Here is an 11850-nt window from a genome sequence, read left to right as displayed (position 1 = left end):
TTCCGTCAACCGTGTGCTTAGAATTAGCTGCTGAAATATTTAAGGTTTTAAAATGAAAAATATGTTAATGGCAACATTTAGAGAGTTAAAAATAGCTTGAGGGGTTGATTCTTGGTATAATGGAGACGGAGATCTGCAGGGCACTTCCTTAAGTAATTGTTCTTTTTTTGCAGTGAACAAAAAAAAACCTCCAAGAATAACCAGAATTGACGCGGTGTAATTACGCTTTTTAGCCAAACATTATTTTGGTCTGCAGTTTATTTGGACTTGCCAGTTTATCTGAGATTATAGTGTAGGGCAGGTTTAAGTGTGAAAATACCTTTTTTATTGTTGGTTCTGCATATCTTGCTTCCTAAAATAGTACATAGTCTTCTGAAGATACATGGATTGTTGGATTGTGGTGCATGAAGAAACGTGTTTTACAAAACAAAAGTTTCTGGGGGACTACTTGGTTGTAGAACGTGATTTTAATGCATATAATTAAATTTCTGAGACCACACTGGCTAATTATGATAAAACATAAAATCACAAAGAAAGGAAGAAAACGAGGACAATAAACAGTCAGTGAAAAAGCTGAAAAATTATGCAAATATTTTGGTCAAGACCTCCACGTGACCGTCCTCAGTGTAGAATAAAACTGATTCAAATATAAAAAAACAAACCTTAAAAAAAACGCGAAACCAAAATATGATGACCCTTTCTTAGTAATAATCTATTTGGAAAGCGATTAGCATTTAAGAGTACTTTACGCAAGATGAAATTGTGAAATGCCATTTAGACTTGTGTTTTAATTCAGTTTCCCTTTCACTGTTACTAAGAAAGGGTCATCCTATTTTACTTTTGTATTTTGTTTTAAGGTTTGTTTTTTATACTTTTATCAGTGTTTCATATTTTTGTCCAAGTGCTGGGTTCAGACCATTTTCTGATAAAACTTTCTCTCGAAATTAGTAGGGTATCTCATTTGACTTCCCTCCCCCGTGTAAGCAGCAAGTCAAGCCCAAGGGGCAAAAATGTTGCCTCAGGGTAGGTGTGAGGGAGAAACTAAAAAGCTTAAGGCTCAATTTTTTGTCCAGAAGAGATTTTGGACAAACTAAAAAGTTTAAATGACAATCCTTTGTACCCTAATATAGTTACACAACACTGCCAAAAATGGGTCCTTTCGATGATGAGTGTAAACTCAGCATTTAGTTTATTAAAAAGGGTAAAAATTGCTACTAGGTCAGAGGAACGACATGAAGCTCTACTAGCATTTGGATTAGCTAGAAAGCAACACAAATATTTAATAAAAAGGAAGAAATTTCTATACCAAATTAAAGAACAAGAAAATGGCTTTAAAGCCTACATATCGACCAGCACGAAAGAATTCAGGAAGTCCTTGCGTGCGCCACGTGACAAGTCAAAGACGGTTCCGGACGTTAATTACTGGCCGAAATGCTACGAAAACCTGGAGGGTAACAAGTACTTAGCCACCCCACTCATTTACCCACATGTATATACCAAGTAGATTGATTCAGCTGTTAGTCTCCCAGAGCATTCTTAACAGCTCACACAGAAGATATGAGAGGAAGAGTTGAAGAAAAATACAGTCACTATACACACAACAGTCACTATAGAGGATATTCTCCAGGTACTTACGGAACGTAACTTTAGTAGAGGTTTGACATTTTTTAGTTTATATGAGGCTATTTGGTTATGGACTTCAGTGTTTTCTTTTGTGAGATAAAATTATCATAGACCAAAATTGAAGACCGCCTTTCTTTTGAATCTGCTCTTTGTGACTATTGTACATCGTCTGCAAGCGTCTTTTGAGAAAAAAAAATCTTGAACCGAACCCTCCATTACGTATAAAAAATTACTTTTACCCCTATTGCCAATTTTTTAAGGTCTGTTCAATGTACTCCTAGTTTCATGCAAATGGCCAGCAACGTCGAATATGTTGGTAATATAACCGCTATTTAAAAAGGGTGACTACATGATGCATGGTAATTATCGTCTAACAAGCCTAGTACCAATTACTAGTAAAGTATTGGAGAAGGTTTTGGATACTAGATTGAGGAGCTGGCTGGATAGGGGAAATGCTATAAGCGAGACGCAAGGGGGATGTTGTCAGGTATACTCAACAACTGACCAGGTTTTTATATTTCAAGCTCTCATGGAGAAATATTGAAGGAGAAGGGGTAAGCTCTGTGTCGCATTCCTCGACACTGGGAAAGAATTTGATAGCATTGATAGACCCATTTTGATTTGTTATCTAGCTAAGATACCCAGGTTATTTATCAAATTATTAATTAGCATGTACGAGTTTACTTTATCAATAGTTATCATTGCTAAAAAAAAGGACAAGCGCGGCCGTTCAGAATCCTTAAAGTAATCTATCACAGAGGCACACTGACACCGAAGCTCTTCACTTTATACACTAACAATTTGGCAAAGTACCTTGAGTAGAGATGTGCCCCGGCCATTTCACTTGCGAATACTCAATTTTCTTGTTTACTTTTCGTTAATGATACGACTTTGATGGCTAAGTCAGCCCTTCAAACACTCCTGGATTTAGCTGCAGCTCACGTAGAAGCAAATAAATTGAAACTAAAAGCATCCAAGACTGAGATAGTGATCTTTCATAGCGGTAAACTCAACGGACAACATGATTTGTCATTTAGGCTACTTATAAAAGTGAGTCAATAAAGGTAGCCCCAAGATATAAGTAGGATACGAGCTCTCAGAAAATGGGAACTGTACCAAACACATTAACTTGATGATTTCTCATGGAAAGGTAACTGTACGAGCTCTACTCCAGGCAAAAGCACATAAGGGGAATTAAGAAAATGAAGAAGCATACGCACCTTTTCATGACCAAGGTCCTATCAGTTGCCCATTATGGTTGCGAAACGTAGGGTGACACTATATTGAGACAATTGGAGTCTCTGCAGTATATGCATTTTAAAAAAGTACTTGGCCTGAATAATAATTTAGTAGTTTGGGTGTTAGAGGGGACCTGGGTTAACCGAATTTGCGTACTAAGAGGATTATACAAATGATTAGGTTCTGGTTTCAAGTGTTACATTTGACAGATAACCGTTTAGAGAAGGTAACTTATAACAAGAACTTGAATTATCCTAGACAGGTCACATGGCCAAAACAGGTTAAAGCCCTGCTGGATAAAGCTGGTTTCTCATGCGCTTGGAATAAAAGCTAGGGTCCCAATTGCAAACCTGATGATTTCCTTAAATTGATGGATTTGCGGCTTAGGGGCCAGGTTATCTAGGCATGGCTTACTGATATTGAGAAGTCAGTTACTCTAAGGTCTTAAAAGTGGATTCAAGTAGCGTATGGAGAGAATTTTTACGTAAGAGTGAACCTACCTTGGAGAGCCATAAAATGCTGGCTGCAGGTGAAAGCAAATTGTGTGCCATTGCAGAAAGGACACTGGAATTCTTATGATGCTGGTGGCCCGGGTAGTAAGTGTGCCAGTAGTATGGGGGTAATACTCCAAGCAGTACGCCTTAGCATCGCACCCTATTGAGTCTATGGGTACAAGCAGGCAGTACCGCTATGGGGCCTCAATACGTACAAGCGGCACTTACTCGCGGACACCTATAGCAATACAAGCGGCAAGTCCCCCCCCCTCATATTTTCTATAACGATTACAAGCGGCTAGTACCCTCCAGAATCCCTTCGACGAATACAAGTGGCCAGTGCCCCTCGTATCCAATCAACAAATACCACAGGCCAGTAGCGTGCCTAGGGGGATAAGTCAGAGAAATCGGTTACGCAATAAATATTTCCGAAATAATCAGAAACCGCTTAGCAACCATATTAAATCATTGCGCATTCTGTTTCGGAATAGTGGCAAGAGTAGATTTCGTAGAAGTTTTACCTAGATCCAAGGGGCTACTTACTCTCTGTGAAAGGTGTATAGGTGTCGTAGAAGTAATACCTAGATATCTACTGACTAAGATAAATCCAAAGCAGCTGCAGTGTAGATTGAAAAGTATAAATAGGTAAATGGTACTTTCTAGTTTTAATAGATAAGTTATTACATTGCCTACTATTATAGAAATAAAAACTTGAACGATATTTATTATTGATCTAACTGCAAAATCTAGGAGATTTTGACATATCTAAACATTTTAATTCAGGGTTGCAGCTGAGAATTTAACAGTCTCAAGATTCAATTGCAAAAATCTTTAAGCTTTAATGATATTCCAAGATATTAACTAATAATAATATACTTTTTTAATATAGTTTTAAAAATTGGTAGTAATTGATACTTCCCCTAATTTCCAAAGATCAGGACTGAGATTCCAAGTTTTCGTTGTAATCTCAAGGACTACTGCTGGTAGTTCTTCTTAGACACCTCTTTGTTTCCACTCCTCTTATGATGAATAGGGTGATTTAAAATCTTCTGCATGTGCAATAAAATCTGTTAATGGAGAAAAGGACTAAGGTAGCTATGAATTACAAACTACTTCATCATGTTCTCCCGCATCAGCTTTGCTTCTTAGTAAAGTAATTGGGACGGCTCTTGTGATCAAATTCAATTATTTCATCAGTTATAACTTGTCTCGTCGTGACGTCAGTTAACTTCATTGCAGAAAAACAAGCATCCAGTCAAAAGCCTAACAGGACTTGCCCATCTACCTAGAGTGCTGGGCTGTCCCTAAAAGTATCATTACTTGTATGAGGGTATTTTAACCTTTCTTTGTCAAAATGGGCGAAACTAAGTTCCCATATAGCATAATGTTTAAATTTTAAATAAAGACCAGGATTTGTGCGCTTCAATATTCTTGATTTTTAAAAATAGTCCTAAGAACATACATGCAAAGTTGAAAAAATCGTTAAACATATAATATCCTGACCTTTATTTTAATGCTGACAAAAAACATAAAATGTTCTAAGATCCGTTACTCACTTTTTCTGTTGTTGTTGTTTGGGGTTTGAAGCGTTCGACAAATAGGTCATATGCATTCGTATCACTCAGTTGTTCTGTGCCTTCTAAAATCACTAGCTTGTTTGGGTGTCACTTCAGTCAGTGTTCGCTGAACCAGAACAGTATCACTTGACTTGCTAATGGAGGGGGGTTATTTGCTTGCAGCAACAGCATGCGTTGAAAAACAGGAATCAGAATACTGCAGCTATGCAATGTCAAACAGCAATTAAAAATACATGTACAACACAATAATAAAAAGTAATACAATTATTACGCATTATAACCAATATCATACAACCAAATGCCGATAAAATATATCTAAACTGATAAATATCACAATTCTAAAAATCCCTATTAAATAGGTGCAACTTTTTCTAAAACTACTTCTTTATTATCTTCATCTTCTTCTTTCGGCTCAGCCATTGGAAAACGTAAAATAGCAGCAATACCAGTAAATTTGGCAAGCTCCTCTCCAGAGAAATGCATAGACGAAAATATTCTGATTTTTCCACCCGAACTGCGGACGCTGTCAACAAGGCTGACATATCTCCGTCTTTCTGATATATCTTTTGACCTAAATAGGTTGTCTGTTACTAATAGGGTATCAACAGCAAGTGCTTCAGCAGCCACTGAAACGTGTTTGTATCCGTAAAATGCTCTACTAGGGTCAGTACTAAGCATTTGGTTGAAAGATTTTATTGAATGAACTTCAGCTCCCACTTTTGTGTCAGAAAGCTTACTTAAAACAGCTGGATCTTGAAGGATTTCTTTTAACGAGCGTTTAAATCCGGTTGATATTTTACAAGGAACGAATTTACGTTTCGCATCATGCAAAATTTGGCTCTTTGTTTTCATTGCTGTTTCACATAAATATTCATAAAGTTGATCCACAAAATCTGGGCTACCAATTATAAGGACCCGAAGAGCTTCAAAGTTTAAATGTTTTAGAACATCATCTACTATGTTTTTGTAGAACTTTTTTAACGCATTTTCCCTTTGGGCAGTATTTCCTTTTTGTTTTTGTGGTATTTTTATCTCAATTCTAGTTTTCAAACTTGTCATTGATTTTGTGATCAAACAAATGTTAGCCAATCCTTCTTGCATTTGTACCACAGCCAAATCGACAGTTTGAGCTGGGTCACAAGCACATTTAAGCCTTTCAATTGAAATAGAATCCCAACACAGCTTGAACAGAGAGACTTCTCTGTTGGTTTCTAAGTCGATCGCATGATACGCTCCAATCTTAACATACGGATTCTCTTGTATATTTCTTCCTTTTACTCGAATAACACATGCCTGTGCATCAAAATCTACAGTTTCTATTTGAATGGTTAAGGTAGTACGAACTCTATTACTAGATGAAGACCTTGTTTCAGATTCAGTCAGTACCTTTCTTATAGTAGATGCTGTTACAGAGTCTCGTTCAGACAACAGGTTGTAGACTTGCCACATGTCTTCTGCATCTTCAGGATATAGGGTAACAGCTCCAGGTCCATCAGCTTCGAATGATTTCCTACAAAGCTTCATGATTAGATGTTTGTATGTCCTTGTAATATCTATTACTAATGAAAAACTTGAGTTTGTTTATCATTTTATATATGGTAAATGACATCACACTGTTTTGGATCATGATTTATGTTTCAATATGACGTCATATCTACCCAATTCAATCGTAACCGGTGTCATATTCAATATGACCAGCACAATTTAACACGTATTACGCCGTTTTAAAATTATACATGACGACATTTCAAGAAATCTGGTTAGGATTTTAATCAATTACAAAATCTTATACCTTGCTAAAAAAAGGAACTTTTTGTGCATTTTCAGTTTTATTTTACATTTTGTTAATTACAAAAAAAAAACACTAGATACAGTCATTTCCTTTCATAAGAAAGCTACAACATTTCTCTGCGGTGGTTCACGGCCATATGATTGGTGACGCATAAAGACAAAGAAGCAGCTTCCTATGCAATAAAGTAATTTATATTGTTTCTCAGGATACTAGAATTCTCTTGATTGACGATTTGGCCATGTTTTCCCAATGGTACTGTTTTCATGTCAATTCAATACCGTTTTTTTCTGGATCTAGGCTAATTTTCAAAATTTCTATAGGTTTGTTTTTGCAACAAATTGTTACTGTAGAAATTTCTCTACATCATTGCTACAATTCCTAAAAATACTTAAAATGGAAATTTTTTTCCTAAATTTATCGCTTTACAAACATATTTAAGTTTTTCCATTACTATGAATGGCTAGGTTTTACTTTAAAAGCAGCCATGAAACCAATTGTCTTCTTTAATAAAAGATAAATAGGGGATTAATCAAAGTTATTAAAGGACTTGAAGAAATTAAGCCTCTTACAGCTTCAAATTCAATTTATTTTCCCCATAACTGTCTCCTATAGAATTTGTTTATATGATAGAACTCTTTCCTTAGGCCAAAAATCTATTGTTTCCACACATTTCTGTTCGTGTTTCAGCTGAGTTTATCATTCTTTTTTTTTACACTTGGGATTGCGGTAGAGAAATGGTATTAGATGTGCCTCTTAAACTTTAATAGTTTTCTCATGAACTTGCTTGCATTGTAATTGATGAAGTTAAATTTTAGAATTAAATTAATTGATAAGTTTAAGCTATATTTTAGAAAACATTTTAAGCTATGCTCTTTATAATTTACCGTTTTTATATTATCTCTCCTTTCACGAGTACTTTTTTTTTCCTGTCCATAATTAGGAACACTAAACTGTAATGATCTATTTGCCCCAGATTTTCTATTTATATTATCACTATTATTCCTGGGTCATAATTTAACTTTGACTATTTTCCATATCAAAATCTCAGGTGTTAGCCCCTAAGTTCACATATAAGTTAACACTTTTATTTTTATCAAAAGTCTCAACCTGGTTTTCTTCTATACCTAAATCTGTAGGGAAATCTGGGGTACTAAAGCCACTCAGTTCTCTCAGTGGATCTTGATTAAAACTCTCTAAATCACTTTTGTATCCTTGGTTTAATAATTTTCTTATTATGCTGTCAAATGATATGAGGGATTTCTCCTTCTATTCTGTCCAACGACACTGCAATCGCTAAAAATATTTGATAGGCGACTCTTACATTTGCATAGACCTCATCAACTCCGTATTGCGCATCAATTCTAACACATCTATAGGTTTATGTAAGGACATGTGTTGATGTTGAATTATTTCTTCATATCTTTGAGTTTTTGCAACAATATTTGAAATTTCACTCCTCTAAAATTTCTGCACCCGGGGCAAGTGCCCTTTCAGTACCCTCCTTCTCAAACAGTCACTGATCCTAACACAATATTAAACAAAATGGCCTAATGTAAAAAAAATACTGAACATGATCATTATATTTAATAAACTAGCTGTTGGGGAGGCGCTTCGCACCCCCCCAAGCCCCCCCGCGCGCGTAAGTCATTACGCACAATATTAGTTACGCGCCATTGAAGTTGTGTCCCTGTGTCCCACCTGTAATAGATATTGAGTTGTATGCGTCATGAAGTTGTTTGTCGACTGACGTCATGTTTGTCAACTGATGAAATTACATACCGGGACACCGGGACACAAATGACGACCGGGACACAGGGAATATAAATGACGACCGGGAACCTCAAAGAGAAATTACAGAATGGGACACCCGGACACAAATCACGACCGGGACACAGGGAATATAAATGACGACCGGGACAAAGGGACACAACTACAACGGGGACGCCGGGGGCACAGGCGGGATATATAAATGACGACCGGGAAACAGGGATTGTTCAAATAGAAATTACAGACCGGGACACCGGGACACAAATGACGACAGGGACACCGGGACACAGGGAATATAAATGACGACCGAGACACTCAAAGAGAAATTGCAAACTGGGACACCGGGACACAAATGACGACCGGGACCCAGGGAATATAAATGACGACCGGGACACATGGACACATCATCAGAATAATGAGGTATAGATCTGAATACGGATTGTTTTTCCCATGGACAATTATATGTTGAAGGTTCAAGAGTCAGTAAACCTGACAATCTATTTATATGCACAGACAATGGAACAGCGAAGAATGTTGTATATTTGCATGTTTTACGTAGTTAAAAACATATATTCATATATATTACAGACTGGGACACCCGGTCACAAATCACGACCGGGACACAGGGAATATAAATGACGACCGGGACACAGGGACGCAACTACAACGGAGACGTTGGAGACACAGGCGGGATATATAACTGACGACCAGGACACAGGGATTTTTCGAATAGAAATTACAGACCGGGACACCGGGACACAAATGACGACCGGGACACCGGGACAGAGAAATTACAAACTGGGACAGTGGGACACAAATGACGACCGGGACACAGGGATTATAAATGACGACCGAGACACAGGGACACATCATTAGAATAATGAGGTATAGATCTGAATACGGATCGTTTTTCCCATGGACAATTATATGTTGCATGTTCAAGAGTCAGTAAACCTGACAATCTATTTATATGCACAGACAATGGGACAGCGAAGAATGTTGTATATTCGAATGTTTTACGTAGTTAAAAACATATATTTATATCTATGTCTATTCACAGGTGGGCTATTGGGGTGGCGCGAAGCGCCACCCCAATAGCTAGTATATATATATATATATATATATATATATATATATATATATATATATATATATATATATATATATATATATATATATATATATATATATATATATGTGTGTGTGTGTGTTTTTAACTACGTAAAACATGCGAATATACAACATTCTTCGCTGTCCAATTGTCTGTGCGTATTAATAGATTGTCAGGTTTACTGACTCTTGAACATGCAACATATAATTGTCCATGGGAAAAACAATCCGTATTCAGATATATACCTCATTATTCTAATGATGTGTCCCTGTGTCCCGGTCGTCATTTATATTCCCTGTGTCCCGGTGTCCCGGTCGTCATTTGTGTCCCGGTCTGTAATTTCTATTCGAACAATCCCTGTGTCCCGGTCGTCATTTATGTATCCTGCCTGTGCCTCCAGCGCCCCGTTGTAGGTGTGTCCCTGTGTTCCGGTCGTCATTTATGTTCTTTGTGTCCCGGTCGTGATTTGTGTCCGGGTATCCCAGTCTGTAATATATATCTATCTTATATATATAAAAACTAGCTGTTGGGGTGGCGCTTCGCGCCACCCCAACACCTAGTTGGTGAGGGCGCTTCGCGCCCCCCCCCCAAGCCCCCCGCGCGCGTAAGTCGTTACGCGCCATAATAGTTACGCGCCATTGTAGTTGTGTCCCTATGTCCCACCTGTGAATATAGATAGATATATATATATATATATATATATATATATATATATATATATATATATATATATATATATATATATATATATATATATATATATATATATATGGTTTTAACTACGTAAAACTTGCGAATATACAACATTCTTTGCTGTCCCATTGTCTTTGCATATAAATAGATTGTCAGGTTTACCGACTCTTGAACATGCAACATATAATGGTCCATGGGAAAACAATCTGTATTCAGATCTATACCTCATGATTCTAATGATTGCCCTTGAGCTTTGTTGATGGTGATTGCTAATCGACAATTCCCTGCCCCGGTGTCCCGGTCGTCATTTATATCCCCCTGTTTCCCCCGGTGTCCCCGTTGTAGTTATATCCCTGTGTCCCGGTCGTCATTTATATTCCCTGTGTCCCGGTCGTCATTTGTATCCCGGTGTCCCGGTCTGTATATACATTCGTTTTTTAGTTTTGTTTTTCTCCTTTATTTTTTTCCTTTTTTTTTTCTTTTTTAGTTTATTTAGATTTTTAGATTTTTTAGTTTTTTTATTAGTTTTTAGTTTTTTTTTCTTTTTAGTTTTTTTGTAGTTTTTACCTTCTTTTTAGTTTTGTTAGTTTTTTTTTTTACTTATGTCCTGGTCGTCATTTATACTCCCTGTGTCCCGGTGCTTTGTTGATTGCTAATCGAACATTCCTTTTGTCCTGGTCGCTTTCTCTTTGAGTGTCGTCATTTATTTTTTTCTTTTTTAGTTCTTTTAGTTTTTACCTTTTTTAGTTTTTTTTAGTTTTTTAGATGAAAATTTTTTTTAGTTTTTTCCTTTTTTTCTTTTTAGTTTTTTATTGGTTTTTACCTTTATTTTAGCTTATTTTTCAGTTTTTTCCTTTTTTTAGTTTTTTTTAGTTTTTAGTTTTTTTAGTTTTTTAACTTTTTTTAGTTTTTTTAGTTTTTTTAGTTTTTTAGCTTTTTTATTTTTTTTATTAGTTTTTAGTTTCTTTTGTAGTTTTTGCCTTTTTTTAGTTTTTTTAGTTTTTTAGCTTTTTTATTAGTTTTTAGTTTTTTTTGTAGTTTTTGCCTTTTTTTAGTTTTTTAGCTTTTTTATTTTTTTTATTAGTTTTTAGTTTTTTTTGTAGTTAGTTTTTTTAGTTTTTTACCTTTTTTTAGTTTTTTTAGTTTTTTTAGTTTTTTAGCTTTTTTATTTTTTTTATTAGTTTTTAGTTTTTTTTGTAGTTTTTGCCTTTTTTTAGTTTTTTTAGTTTTTTAGCTTTTTTATTTTTTTTTATTAGTTTTTAGTTTTTTTAGTAGTTTTTGTCTTTTTTTAGTTTTTTCAGTTTTGACGTCACCTGATCCAGTTTTTTCAGGTGACGTCACCTGATCCAAATAGATTGTCAGGTTTACCGACTCTTGAACATGCAACATATAATGGTCCATGGGAAAACAATCTGTATTCAGATCTATACCTCATGATTCTAATGATTGCCCTTGAGCTTTGTTGATGGTGATTGCTAATCGACCATTCCCTGTCCCGGTGTCCCGGTCGTCATTTATATCCCCCTGTTTCCCCCGGTGTCCCCGTTGTAGTTG

At 36.0% G+C, this 11850-nt stretch overlaps 1 protein-coding gene across 1 annotated transcript in view; it reads right to left on the bottom strand.

Moving 5' to 3' along the window:
* Window positions 1–4911: 4911 nt before the first annotated feature.
* The window catches only part of LOC136040686 (protein pelota-like), a 44978-nt gene continuing 38039 nt past the window's right edge, over window positions 4912–11850 (bottom strand). Inside the window, exon 3 of the mRNA XM_065724984.1 lies at window positions 4912–6443. Within this exon, the coding sequence (XP_065581056.1) occupies window positions 5285–6443 (1159 nt within the window). The 3' untranslated portion in view covers window positions 4912–5284. The remainder of the gene's footprint in view (window positions 6444–11850) is intronic.

Source organism: Artemia franciscana, chromosome 21 (assembly GCF_032884065.1).
Source record: "Artemia franciscana chromosome 21, ASM3288406v1, whole genome shotgun sequence".
Classification (NCBI taxonomy): Eukaryota; Metazoa; Arthropoda; class Branchiopoda; order Anostraca; family Artemiidae; genus Artemia; species Artemia franciscana.
The sequence above is the reverse complement of the archived record's forward strand: the minus strand, read 5'-3'. Positions and strand labels throughout refer to the sequence as shown.